Below are 14345 nucleotides of genomic sequence, written 5' to 3'. Positions count from 1 at the left end.
TTTAAATCTTTTAACCCCCCCCCCCTTTTTAAAGTAAAATGAGGATTAGGGCTGCACTATATGAAGACAGTATGTGCTATGCAATATAACCGCAATAAATAAACCTATATATTGCAGACCTGAAGTTGAGTGACAGACCAAAAGCAGTTAAACATACATACAAAGACAGGTAGAATTACACAACGCTAAGATAACTGAGATAAAGCCAATGTCATTTGTAATAACTGTCATATTATTGAAAATATGCTACGAAAACCATTATGTAAAACGGATTATGAGGCACACCTTTTCAGTTTACTGATGTGTCATGAAAGAAAATATTTCAATGCAAGATCATTGCATTTTACTGCACTGTACATCTTTTAATTAAATATCTCATTTCTTTTCAAGAGCTCCCATGTCATGTGACCAAGTGACTCGAAATAAATGCAGATACATTGGACTTCTCTTTATATTGGATTTAGTGTTTTGTATATATATATATATATATATATATCTAATATTTATATGAGTATTCAGCCTTTATATAAAAGTGTAATTTCTGAATTTAAATAAATGTTTTAATAAAAGATAGATAAACAGTTAAATAAAAAAGACGTGTCCTTGTTCTGTTTAGTATTAACATCTGGACTGGATTTTAAGTCATTGGGTCACATAACATGAGCCATTGATATTCAATTTAAATATATTTTTAAGCATAATTTCCCCAAAAATGTGAAAGTTAGCACAGAGCCAGATATTTATAAAGCCATTAAAAATATGATTAAATATGAACACAAAGCGTTAACATGAAATGTGATCAAATAAGTCGATCATTTGCTTCTCTCCTCTCTCTAATGTCACCGAGGTCATTATGCAACACGTTTCCAGTAAACTGTTCAGGTTTTCAGTAAATAGTTTGGAGCGATGCCAGTTATCATTTGTTCCTGTAGCTGTCACCCTGAGGAAGCTCACCTTACGAGAATACACGTCATATTTATTCTTTTGAAGAATCTATCAATAGACCTTTTGTTGATGAATAAAAAAACCTAAAAAAAACCTAAAAATCACAGGTCAGGTGTGAATCACAAAGTTAATGATGGATACATTATACTGCATGATGAACAAGATGTAATAGCGTTGCATCGATGCTGTGGAAGCGACACCTAGTTATTTATTTATATTCATACATTTTATTTATTTGTATTTATTTATTTATACATTTTATTTATTTAAACATTTTATCTTCACATTTTATTTATACATTTTATTTATTTATTTTTATATATTTATGCATTTTATTTATTTTTATGTATTTATACATTTTATTGATTTTTATGCATTTATTTACTTATTTATCACCATTTATTTATTAACTTATTTGATTGTTCATGTTTGGTCTTTTAATGTGATGAGTTACTTTTTTAGGATTTGCTTATCGTCTGTGTTGTTTGTGTCACATGTCACGGTTTACTGGGACACTTGAATTATAGTATTTGAACTTTTTTCCCCCTAGTATAATAAATCAATCATTCTGACTTGAAAAGCGACTTCAAATTTAAACGTAGATGTGTGCTTTGACATTATTAATTTAGATGCATCCTTTAAGCATTTACATCTAAAGCAATGTCAGTGTTGATAGATTTAATTTCTGACTAACTTCCCGATAAATGGCTAACATTTCCATGAGTGTATGTGGGCATGCACTTATTTGATCTATGAGAGAGATGTATGTTTTGTATGTGTGGCATATCTGTAGTGTCACAAAGGTCATCATGGAATTTAAAAAGGGGAAGTTGACGGGACGTTAAAGGTCTGCGTGTTTTCTGCAGCATCAGTTCAGCAGCATTGTGTCTGTCGTCCTCCAACCTCACCACCATGAGCCGTCTGCTGCTGGGAGCCGTGCTGCTGGGGCACCTGGGAGTCTGCAGCGCCGCTCAGGGTGAGATATCATTTATTTGTATGTGATTTATGACGTAATCAATCAATCAATTATTTCAAAGTCACATCGAATAAAGGTTCAAGGCTTTTATCGGTTATACGAACATAGCTACAGTGTAGTTAAAAAAAAATCTTAGGTCACAGGCTCCTCCAACAGTGCAACACAATAAAACAGATACACAGAACAAAATAGTCCAAGTAAACAGTAAATACAAAAAGAAAAAAAGTGAAATAGTGCAATAAGAGTCTATATACAAGTTATTGGAATATGGTATATTAGATAAATAATTTCTATGTAGCAGCCAGATTCTATCTCAGATCGCGGTAAACGTTTTTTAATTCACAGTGATGAGTGTAACTTCAAATGTATTGCTCTTTAATTAAAATAAACCAACCAATAATAACTCACTAATACTAGATTAAACGCACTTGAATACAATTTAAAGGGAAATAATAAGGGTTCAATTAAGTGAAATTGTGTCAGATACTGAGTATCTCTAAATCATTTTCAGACATCAGTAACAATTTGAATTTGTTATTTATTACCAGTAAGCAACAACAAAGGAAATATATTTGTTTGATTAGGAAAATAAACGTGACGTGTGTTGGTTCTGGCTCAGGAGCGACTGACATGTGAGTGTGAAATGAACTCTGAGATTTCGAGGAATTACATTTCAGGCGAGGTTTAATAACAAAAACGCCCCAGTGTTTCAGGAACAATGAAGCGCATAATGAGGTCGAAGCTTTTGGAGTGTGAAAGACTTTCTAAGGAAAAACAAAGGCCTGCTACTTCATACCCAACGGGTGACTGAATTCTTAGAAATCATTTGCAAGGACAATTATTTTCATTGAAACACGAATTATCCCAGAGTGTGAAATAAAACAGAGGTAACTTCAGTATTAATGTGGACATACAGTTTAATTCCCCAATAACATATTTAACTTGTTTGTTAGTTGGACATTTTAGCTATAAGACAAATTACCAGGATCATAGTCCGTTTTTCTAAAAGGTGAAAAACATCTTGCTGATACATTTTCTTAAAGAGTCACTCAAGGGCTCAGAAAATCTCTTCTGTAACACAAAATAATAAATGTTCTGTATAATTTCAGAGCAGTTTTGGGAGCTAAATTGTTTGGCTGCACCTCATTAGTTTTTTTTTTATTTGGAGTTTCAACTGTCATGCACTTTTTTTAACTTCATTTCTTGTTTGTGTATTTTCTCTGTGTTCTTATGTCCTGTTATATTTGTAGTTAACATAGGAGCTTTTATTTAATAACAAACCAATTACCTCCTTTTATATTCATGCACTTGATGCTCTTATGTCCTAATAAACCATAATGTAATCCATTACGTCCTCAGCTCCAGAGATGCTCTCCAAACCCACCGAGGTCAGGTTCGACTCTGTGGACTACAGACACGTTCTGCACTGGACTCCGCCCGGCAACAGCAGCTCTCTGCAGTACTCCGTCCAGTGGAAGATGTGAGACAGACACACACACACACACACACACACACAGACACACACACACACACACACACACACACACACACACACACACACACACACACACACACACACACACACACACACACACACACACACACACACACACACACACACACACACACACACACACACACACACACACACACATAAATAATAATAATAATAGCTGGGATTTCTATAGCGCCTTTCAAGGGACCCAAAGTCGCTTTACAGGAATAGGGCAAGCACAAACAAAACAAAACAAAACAAAGGTCAGACAGACAAAACAACAGATCGATTTAAGGGCTGAAAGCCTTGATGAACAGATGGGACTTGAGGGCCCTTTTGAAGGCGTCCAGTGTGGGGATGTTGCGAATCTCCGCAGGGAGAGCGTTCCAGAGGGTGGGGGCTGCCACACTGAAGGCTCTGTCCCCGAAGGTTCTCAGTTTGGTGCGGGGGGTGGTGAGCAGGCCAGAGTCTGAAGACCACAGGTTCCGGGGTGGGGCATGCGGGTGAAGGATGTCCGATAGGTACTGGGGGGCAAAGGCATGGAGGGACTTGTAGGTCAGGAGGAGGACTTTATAAGTTATGCGGAACTTGACCGGCAACCAGTGGAGGTGGATGAGGGTGGGAGTGATGTGCTGCCAGGGCTTTGTGTGTGTGAGGACCCGAGCTGCACAATTTTGGACATACTGGAGCCTGTCCAGGGTTTTGTTGGGAACCCCGAACAGGACACCATTGCAGTAGTCCAAGCGGGTGGTGACAAATGCATGCACCAGGGTCTCGGCAACCGACTCCGAGAGTGACGGTCGGAGTCTGGAAATGTTCCGCAGGTGGTAGAAAGCCGATTTGGTTACAGACTTGACGTGGGAATGGAAGGAAAGGGTGGAGTCGAGGATCACACCCAGGTTGCGGGCTTCAGGAGATGGGGAGATGGAGCAGCCGTCGACCTCAAGGACGAAGTCACCAACCTTCTGGAGTAGTGCCTTGGGTGCCACAACCATGAGCTCTGTTTTACCGCTGTTCAGCTTCAGATAGTTTGAGGACATCCATGTCTTGATGTCATGCAGGCAGTTGATGAGAGACTGAGGGGGGAGCTGGGAAGATGGAGTGGTGCTGAGATAAAGTTGGGTATCATCAGCGTAGCAGTGGAAGTTGAGTCCATGATGTCGGATGATCTGGCCGAGGGGGAGCATGTAAATGGTGAACAGGAGGGGGCCAAGTACAGAGCCCTGGGGTACACCGTGGTGGACTGGGGCCGGGGGTGAGTTTGAGCCACTGATGGAGACAAACTGTTTCCTGTTGTGGTACATACCATGTATACATCACTTCAGGGGACATTACTTTGACTTACATGCATGTCCTGGAGACTTATCATAACCTTAACCATAACCAACACATGCCTAACCCTAATCCTAAACCTAACCAAGTCTTCACCCTAAAATTAATGGTTCCCCTTATGGGGACCTCCAATTTGTCCCCATAAGGGAGGCGAGTCCCCACACTTGACTATGTAAACAGATTTAGGTCCCCACAAGTATAGTAATGCTAGGCCACACACACACACACACACACACACACACACACACACACACACACACACACACACACACACACACACACACACACACACACACACACACACACACACACACACACACATACACACACGATCCGTGCTGAACAGGATCCTCTCTCTGCTCCTCCTCAGTTATGGCGAGCTTGATTGGTTGGACGTTGGCGGCTGTCAGAGGATCCAGAAGACTCAGTGTGACCTCAGCGCCCTGACCTCTGACCTCAGAGAGTGGTATTACGCCAGAGTGCACGCCTCCTCTCCGCCCGCCAGCAAATCAGCCTGGACGCTCTCCCCGAGATTCAGCCCGCGGTCGGACAGTGAGTGTTTAATGTTTTCCTCTTCATCGTCATCATCCTCTTCTTCTTTGTCCTCTGGCTTCACCAAACTGAAAATGATAATATAAGTAGCTCATGTTTTATTTCCAGGAGAGGAAATGTGTTTCAAATATTTTACTCAGGGAGAGGTTATAGTAAAGATTTGAGAATAAGATATTAGGTGTTCAGATATGAAATAGGAAATTACATTTACAAACCTCTGATTTGCTAAATAATATGTACATTGACTTTATTATACTATCAATTGTTTCTGGTCCCTGTCTCTTGCTCAGTGCAACGGTATTTGTGTTGCCCTTTTTTTCTGGAGAAATTCAATCTTTGTATTTTTAAATGAAGAATACATTTGACAAATCTATGATTTTGCCTGGTATTTAACCCCCATCCTGCAAATTGAAGTCCCGTTCGAAGCAGTCTGTCTAAAATGTGAATGAAGTACACCATGTCAGGTGATAAACATGTCAGAAATGCAAAACCAACTTGAAAGATTATCTCTTCTTTCATGTCTTTTTGTAATCTGTCTCTCTTTTATGACTTTGAATCTGTGTTTCAACATTGTGTAAAAATATATTAAACTAAACAAGATTATTCTATTGTATCTGCAGCCAAAATCAGCTCTCCTTTATTGAGGCTGAACCACACGGTGCAAGGCATTGTGGTCCGTGTGAAGCCCCCCAGGCTGCTCGTCAGGAAGATGCACAACAGCCTGCAACACAAGATCTACCTCATGCACAGCAGTGGAGAAGAGGTACACACACACACACACACACACACACACACACACACACACACACACACACACACACACACACACACACACACACACACACACACACACACACACACACACACACACACACACACACACACACACACACACACACACACACACACACACACACACACACACACACACACACACACACACACACACACACACACACACACACACACACACACACATACCATGTATACATCACTTCAGGGGACATTACATTGACTGACATGCATTTCCTGGAGACTTATCCTAACCTTAACCATAACCAACACATGCGTAACCCTTAACCTAACCCTTACCCTTACCAATTCTTCACCCTAAAATTAATGATTCCCCTCATGGGGACCTCCAATTTGTCCCCATAAGGGAAGCCAGTCCCCACACATGAATATGTAAACAGATGTAGGTCCCCACAAGTATAGTAATGCTAGACCACACACACACACACACACACACACACACACACACACACACACACACACACACACACACACACACACACACACACACACACACACACACACACACACACACACACACACACACACACACACACCATGTATACATCACTTCAGGGGACATGACATTGACTTACATGCATTTCCTGGAGACTAATCCTAACCATTCATAAAATTAATGATTCACCTCCATTATGTCCCCATAAGGGAGGCGAGTCCCCAACACGTGACTGTGTAAACAGATGTAGGTCCCCACAAGGATAGTAATGCTAGGCCACACACACGAACACCAGGTGACGATATAACACTGAAAAACAAAATGGTATTTGTAAATTTTTAAGAGTCTGCAAACTAATTATAAAAATATTTGTTGAAGATTTATTTTCTGTCGATCGACTGATCAGTTACTTTTCAGCAAGGAAGTCACTGTGGGAACAAACAAATGGATGATTTTTCGAGCCTGGAAAGTAATAACATTTACTATTTCAATGTGTACACTATAAAAAAAAGTACATCAAAACTCTCACAACTAATAGAAGAGGAAGAAGATGAGGGAAAGAAGGCGAAAGGGGAAGAGCAGAAGAAGAACAACAACAAAAACAAGAACAACTGGAAGGGCACTCGGAAGCACAGACATGTGCCAATGCCGTTTCCAATAGAAACATCAAATGTCCCCTGATTCGAATCCATTTCAAAAGCTTAATGGGTTTAACATTGGTCCATCCAAACCAAGCCAATAAGTTTCATTCAAAACAGGCGAGTAGGTTTTCTAAAATCCTGCTGACAAGAAGACAAACCAAAACCAAACTCATAATAACTCATAAAAGAGAAACATTGAGAAACCAAACCTACATTTTTCATACATATATTTCCTAAATGTCTACATTTGCTGTCAGACTCCTCAAATCTTTTGTTGAGATAGTCTCACTTGAACCACCAACGCTCCTGTCTCCTGTCCTCTGCAGACGGTGTTTGATATGGACTGCTGCTCCAAAAAGCTGACTCTGAAAGATCTGAAGCACAAAACCAAATACTGCCTCCAAGCCCAGACCCTGATCCCCGCGCACGCCAAGAGCAGCACTCGGAGCGCCGTGAAGTGTGTCACCACCCTCTGAACACACAGGTATGAACACACACAATAAACACACATTTGGAAGTGTTAAGCTCTGTCAACCTCTAACAAAGAAACGATTTTTTTTTTCACAATATTTGTACACATTTTCAGTTGTTTGTTGAGTCAAAGTGCTGATCACTGCAGAAAACAACTAATATCCATGAGAATAAGGTACAGGCAGTGTTGAAGAAGTACCCAGAACCTTAACTTTAGTAAAAGTACACGTACAATGGTCTTAAAATACTCCACTACAAGTAAAAGTCCTGATTTCAAAATGTTACGTAAGTTAAAGTACAAAAGTATTAGCATCAAAATGTACTTAAAGTACATAATGTAAAAGTGCTCATTCTGCACAATGATCCACTTCAGAATTACATAGTACAGTAAAGAGTACTTCAAGTACCAAAAGAAAAGTACTTGTTATGCAGAATGGGTCTTTTCAATATTATATTGTTATGGTTATTTAATTATCCTGTTTGTATACATGTTAGAACATTTAAGTATTGTAGTTTATCAATGTGGACCAACTTTAGATACTTTAAATACTGTGTACATTAGTAGTACTGCATTATACCATATGAGCACATTATGTGTCACATATGCACAAAGTAATTGAGTGTGAAATGTTGTAGTGGAGTCAAACGTGGGGTATTCGCCTCTGAAATGTAGTGGAGTAGAAGTTTAAAATAGCATTGCAATATAAATACTTGAGTACATAGTTCCATAGAGTTCCTCCGCTAAAGGTGTCTGCTGTGTGACTGTGTGTGACTGTGTGTGTGTGTGTGTGTGTGTGTGTGTGTGTGTGTGTGTGTGTGTGTGTGTGTGTGTGTGTGTGTGTGTGTGTGTGTGTGTGTGTGTGTGTGTGTGTGTGTGTGTGTGTGTGTGTGTGTGTCGTAGGCTCGTAGCAGAGTGAAACATAATATCACACACTGCGAAGTCAGGTATCCACGGCCTGAGGCAGCGAGACAGGGAGCGGACATGAAACTCCTGTGAGGAGAAACATAAGAGTTTCTCCACAATCACTATAATTACCTGCGCTCACCACACCCGGCGCTATTTTTAGATCTGGGTAATGGATGTGTAGAGCGCAGAAAATGTTACCTATCTGGACCCTGAGTCTGTAATAACGTTTTCATTCATTCATTCATTACCTGGACAGGTATTACTTTAGTTTCTGTCTCACCGCTCTCTGTTCTTTCTTCTCTTTGCTGTAGACTTTTCATCCATCAGTTCAGCTTCAATCATCCATCACTACCTCCAACGCTGCTGCCATAAATACCTGCCAATAAAAGATGGGCTCTATTCCTGAAAGCATTATTGATCCGGCATGTTGAAGTGCATAGGACTTGATGTCAGCCTCTGCCTTAAAGCCTCTGCTTTAAATAAATGTTGTTTGTGGAAATGAATTTAGAAATAATAGTATGACGAAATATTCTAACTCAAGTTACACTCACCAGCTTTTCAGTGAGATCACGTTTGTCAGTGGAACCTTAGTTAGGAATATTTCGTTTTTATCTTGTTGTATTTTTGATGTAGCACAGTTTATCTTTCAATAAGGACACACTACAACACACTTGACGTCAGGGCACCCGTGAGTTAAAGGTGAAAACTAATATGTAGCAGTTTAGTGTTGTTTTCGCTTGTTTTCTGTGAATGGAAAACATATTGGTTACATTACAGTTCCATGTATTCAGTTATAGGAAATATGTAGTTTTCATAAGTGACCACACAGCCTAATTCACACATGGAAATCAATCTAGCCATCTTAACATTTCTTTAAAGTGGAAAAATATTGTGCACAATGATCACTGTAGCATTACCTTGAAGCCATGACACTATACAGATGCAATACTTTGAAAATGTAACCTGTTTTGTTTTGTATGTCATGTTACAAATAAAGCCAAAGACACTGTTTACACTGGTCATTCTGTCTCATTGGGTTTCAGCTGTCCTTCTTCAGTTGTTTGAAACTATAATGATAAGGCTGTTGTTATTCTTCCCATATTATTTATCCCATGAAAGGATGAAAATAAACAAAGTATTTATACTGTTGCTTAATACTTTGTCTTCCCTACAGTGATTGTGCCACTCAGCCCCAAGCTCATTGGTTAATGAGCTTTAAAGTAATACATTATGACACATAACACATTTTCATTGCTTATGAACGTACATTTGTAAAGCCTACCAACTGTCACAAGACGAGCTGTGATTCTAAAAATCAGTATGAAAATTAAAGCACGTAAACATTGTAGTATGAACCTAAAAATATCAGATTTAAGAAGAAAACAGCGTGAAACAATTCTAGTAATTATACGTCAGAATAAAAACAAAGACCTGTCATTAGTCTTGATTTAGACTTTATTCAAAATGTTGATAAACTTGATACTCTTGATCAATCAGGCGTGAAATATCCAATACTGTAATGATAACAAAAAACGCTCACTGAAACAGATGCACTCAAAGCTAACCTGACCGAGATGTTCAGTGATTTACAGGTAGTGTTGCATTAAACAGGAAGTCGTGTTATTTGATCGGAAGGTGGCGGGCTGCACTACGCCTCTGAGGTTTTAGTTTTTCGTACGGAGTTGTGTAAGAACTCCTCGCTAGCAGCTACTTCATTTAGTGGTTTTGGTCCTGAAGACAGAGGCCTTAGAGCTGGAAGAGTTCAATTTGGTCCCTTAGCCAGACGCCTGAATGCACCTTAAGGAGAACCGCCATCACACACATCTTGCTGCAGTTTGTCAAATGAAGTGGAATGTCTTTTTGGGAATGTCCAGTCATCGTTTGCATTCAAAACCTTTCTTTTTGTTGCTGTAAACAACAACCTGTAGGCTTTAGACTGTAATACAATATGGGAATATACAGCACCAGTGCATCATGGTAATTACAGATAACCCTTCATTTGTAAAAAAAAATAAAATAAAAAAGGGTAAATCCAGTGATATCTTGGCTTGTAAACTGCCCCTTTGACAGCTTGGTGATTAGTAAGGCCTTTACAGTCCGCTTTACAGTTGCTCCGACAGTCAGTGGTCATAACAACGCAGAACATGGGGTACTTCACATTCTAAACCATCATCAGATGCCACAGTAATATACACAATTATATTTACAGCATTTGGAAGTTCGTACCTTTCTACAAATGAGCCCTTGGTTCGTCCTTCAAAAGCGGGACACATTTTCTATTGAACTTCTCCAAAACAGACTGAAGGAGGAAGACAGGGATAGAAGTCAGGGGGATTCAAGAATCAGTCAGTTTGAACGAAGAAGAAGTTAATTTGTTCAATTTGAGGAGAGAAGGCCCGGGAGTGACCATAGGAAGAGGTACAGTATATTTCCTGCATAGTCACACCTCAGTTCATAGAGGTTTGGAGAAAACTAAATCAACTTACCATGAATTAATCCTGAGGAAGCCGTTCTCTTGGCTCTAAAATCATAGTATGTATAATAATAGAAAACTGTCTTCAATGTCTTTTAGTTAAACTCTGTTCTCAAATGTCCCCCGACCCTGCTGAACGAGATGGACATGTGGCTTCATGGGAAAGCTGCTTGTTTAATGCTACAAAAGTGTATAAATATAAATAGAACAACACTTAGATTCTGACTCAACTCGATATCAAGGCTCAGTTTAAAAAGATACGCACGTTATAAAAAAAAAACGAGGATTTAATTTAGACATTTTGTTCTTGAAGGCACAGGGTGTGTTTAGAGTAAGCCATATTGTGCACTCAGTGTTCTGTACATATTTCTCCAATGTGGCCACTCCCGGGCTGCTTTATAATCTGAAATGATGCTGTGTCTGTACAGGTCTAGCCAATCAGAGCGGTCCTTTTGAGTTTTGAACGTAGAAAAGATTCCATGTTTGCTCTGTCGGACTTCCAGTGTTTTTCTACCTGCATGGCTAAAATCGTCAGGGCATTTCCAGTATGCGAGCCGTCTCTAGAACACGAACGGTACTGCAGCATGGGTGACTTTAAAACAGCATATGCAATACAAAACAACTGCCAGCATTAGGCTGATACTGGGAGAAAATAAATATTTACAAACAAGGCATAAGGTTTTTTTTTTTTCAACATTTTAAGGGTACATGCATGCATGATTCTCAAGTCAACAAATCTAAAAGCGTGATCGAACAACTCTGAAACTGACATGGAATGTATGTCCTGCTGGTAGCTAAGGTAAGGTCAAGTCTCTTCATATTAAATTACCTATAAAAATATATATATAAATAAAAAGGTGAGGGTATTGTGTTGCGAAAGCTGCAGCAGCGGTCAACGTTTAGCTGCACCGACAGAACTAGAGAAGAAGGTAACAAATGGGAGAGAGGAGCACCAGAGGATGCTGGGAATGTTCAGAACTCCAGAGTGTTCCCAAATGGGACAAGGCAGTGTGTTGGACCGGGGGGGAACATCGTAGACCTGCTGCCACGCTGTGTTCAGGTTCTAGAGCTCAGGCTGCGTCCAAAATCACTCACTGCTCACCGATTGACTTTCATTTCCATGTGCCTCAGAATGTAGTCGGGATTCATGGACTCAAAAGTATCCCACAATGCATCGTGAAAATAAGAAATTGCTAATACATTTTTATGTTATAACATTTTAAGTGGCCGCTGAGTATTTTTCTACAAATTCTAAAAGGTGTGCCTTATGTACACATATGAGTAGTAACTTGGCATTACCAAACTTGAAGTATCGGCGCTAAAATTCTCTAACCTAATATTATTGTTTTTGATGGTTTAATTGTTATTTTTCTCATTAACTGTTATCTTAATCATTTCACTTGTTTTAACGTTCTGCATCAAACATGCTGGATGAGGAAAAAACACCCCAATATGTTTTTGTACAGAGCTCTAAAAAGCTTTTATAGAAAGACTATATAGAGTATTTTCAGTGGGAGTGTGAGGCGTGTGGTGCAGTGGGTAGTGCGTTGGTGACAAGTGACATGTAATGTAATAATAACATATAGTGAGCGAGTGAATAATTGTGGACACAGTCTCTGCTCTAGAACAAAGACACAGCGAATAGAGTCCCCTTCCAGTGGACCTCCATGGGACCTTATTTCGAAAAAAATGGTGTATTGAAGTCAATGGAGAGAGAAAGATTATCTTTCGATCCCGTTTGAATTGTGCTACGAATTACACATATGATGTTTGTCAATTTAAAAGATAATTTTGCAAGTAAAAAAAAAAACGTGTAGTAAAACTGTGAAGTAACACATTTGTTTGTGTGAAACGCTCAATGAACTACATCTCTGGTCTCGCAGAACAACACACGTCACCAAGATGGCCGTCACTACTGTCTTGTCAACAAAACGATTGACTACCCTCACTATCACCACAATGAAACACGTCCAGAAGAATGTAAAGCAAAGCTGCCTGCCTGCCTTCCTTCGATTCTCTGAACTGCCTGGTCTTTTTAATGTTTAATGTCAACCATTTGTGAAGATAGCATGAAGTAGAAAAGATCGGCGATCGCCGATGCTAGCGATAGCATTTCTCCCCCGGGCTTAAATCGTGTATTATAGAATGATCACACCGGTGACAGTACTCTTCAAAGGGTTCACGAAATATGACTACTACTCTTACTGTTTAACATTTTGGGTTACTTCATATTACTTCATATTAAGGCTAATACAAATGACAAGGCTGTAATGCTAACTAACGTGCTAGCTACTAGCTAGGTAGCTAACTTGATGCAGCCACTCCTGGTCCTTTCATTAGACGGGAAGCGAAAGAACGAGCAAGACCCATTGCTGGTAAAATAACAACCTGGTACTAAGCACACAGGCATCTTGTTAAAGTTATCTTATTTTAGCCAGCGCCTTATAGATTATATCTATATGGCGCTGATCTTAGCTATCTCTTAATGGAGGAAAACAATTGTGACATCACTTACGCGACTCTGGGATTTGTAGTCTTTCTAGTTGCGTATTTTTCATAGTCTTATATTTCAACAGTTTTACGACAAACTGACTTTTTTGACATGGAAATTATTTGTTAAGATTGATAAACATCATATGTGTAATTCGTGGCACAATTCAAACGGGATAAAAAGATACGTTTTCGCTCTCCATTGACTTAAATACATTATTTTTCCGAAATAAGGTCCCATGGACCGGAAGTAGATGGGCGTGACTTCGCCACTCTATAGATAGAACCTAAGTGATAGAACCCTTTTTAAAACATAGAAAAAAGGCAACCAGGTTCTAAACCCTCCAGGAGTTTTAGGCCAAACATCTGTCTAAACGTTCTGAACCTCTCTAGATTGTATGGGATGAGCTATGAACACAGCAGATCATTTCATACAGCTCCTACGAGAGGAACTCTTTCTCCAGCTCGAAGACGGAGGGCCGCCCCGGGGAGCTCTGGATGCGGCAAAGCGGCACCGTGCAGTCTCGTTTCTGGCCCTCCGTGTCCATGTCCAGCAGCGAGCAACCCACCCCCACGTCGGAGGACAGCACCACGCTTATGTTTTTAGCTGCCTTCTCCCCGGAGTAGTGGCCCAGGGAGTAGCTCTTGTTGCGCCCCCGCAGCAGGGCCCAGGCATGGGGTTTGGACCTGAAGGACACCGGCCGGGGTCTGGAGAACGCCTCCCCTTTAGAGGGCTTCTCTGAAACCTCCTTCTCTTTCTGCTGCTTCTTCTGCGTGGAAGGAGGAGGCAGAGTGGCTGGAAACCGAAGGAGGA

At 40.0% G+C, this 14345-nt stretch overlaps 2 protein-coding genes across 2 annotated transcripts in view; one reads left to right on the top strand and one right to left on the bottom strand.

Moving 5' to 3' along the window:
• The first annotated feature begins 1807 nt into the window (after positions 1–1807).
• On the top strand, positions 1808–9564 carry il22ra2 (interleukin 22 receptor, alpha 2). Its single transcript, XM_034101378.1, has 6 exons — positions 1808–1921; positions 3281–3401; positions 5119–5300; positions 5921–6063; positions 7517–7674; positions 8880–9564. Exons 1-5 carry the CDS (start codon positions 1858–1860, stop codon positions 7664–7666), a joined length of 660 nt encoding a protein of 219 aa, XP_033957269.1. The 5' UTR covers positions 1808–1857; the 3' UTR covers positions 7667–7674; positions 8880–9564.
• Positions 9565–10027: 463 nt separating this feature from the next.
• map3k21 (mitogen-activated protein kinase kinase kinase 21) overlaps positions 10028–14345 on the bottom strand; it is a 30732-nt gene continuing 26414 nt past the window's right edge. Inside the window, exon 10 of the mRNA XM_034100032.2 lies at positions 10028–14327. Within this exon, the coding sequence (XP_033955923.1) occupies positions 13972–14327 (356 nt within the window). The 3' untranslated portion in view covers positions 10028–13971. The remainder of the gene's footprint in view (positions 14328–14345) is intronic.

The sequence above is a fragment of the Pseudochaenichthys georgianus genome, chromosome 15 (genome assembly GCF_902827115.2).
Source record: "Pseudochaenichthys georgianus chromosome 15, fPseGeo1.2, whole genome shotgun sequence".
NCBI classification, from domain to species: domain Eukaryota; kingdom Metazoa; phylum Chordata; class Actinopteri; order Perciformes; family Channichthyidae; genus Pseudochaenichthys; species Pseudochaenichthys georgianus.
Note: the sequence above shows the minus strand (reverse complement) of the source record. Positions and strands in the feature narration are given on the sequence as shown.

Coding starts and splice junctions, on each gene's coding strand:
- il22ra2 (XM_034101378.1), top strand. CDS start 1,858: ATGAGCCGTCTGCTGCTGGGAGCCGTGCTGCTGGGGCACCTGGGAGTC. Junction 1,922..3,280: donor AGTCTGCAGCGCCGCTCAGG/GTGAGATATCAT, acceptor TTACGTCCTCAG/CTCCAGAGATGCTCTCCAAA. Junction 5,301..5,920: donor ATTCAGCCCGCGGTCGGACA/GTGAGTGTTTAA, acceptor TTGTATCTGCAG/CCAAAATCAGCTCTCCTTTA.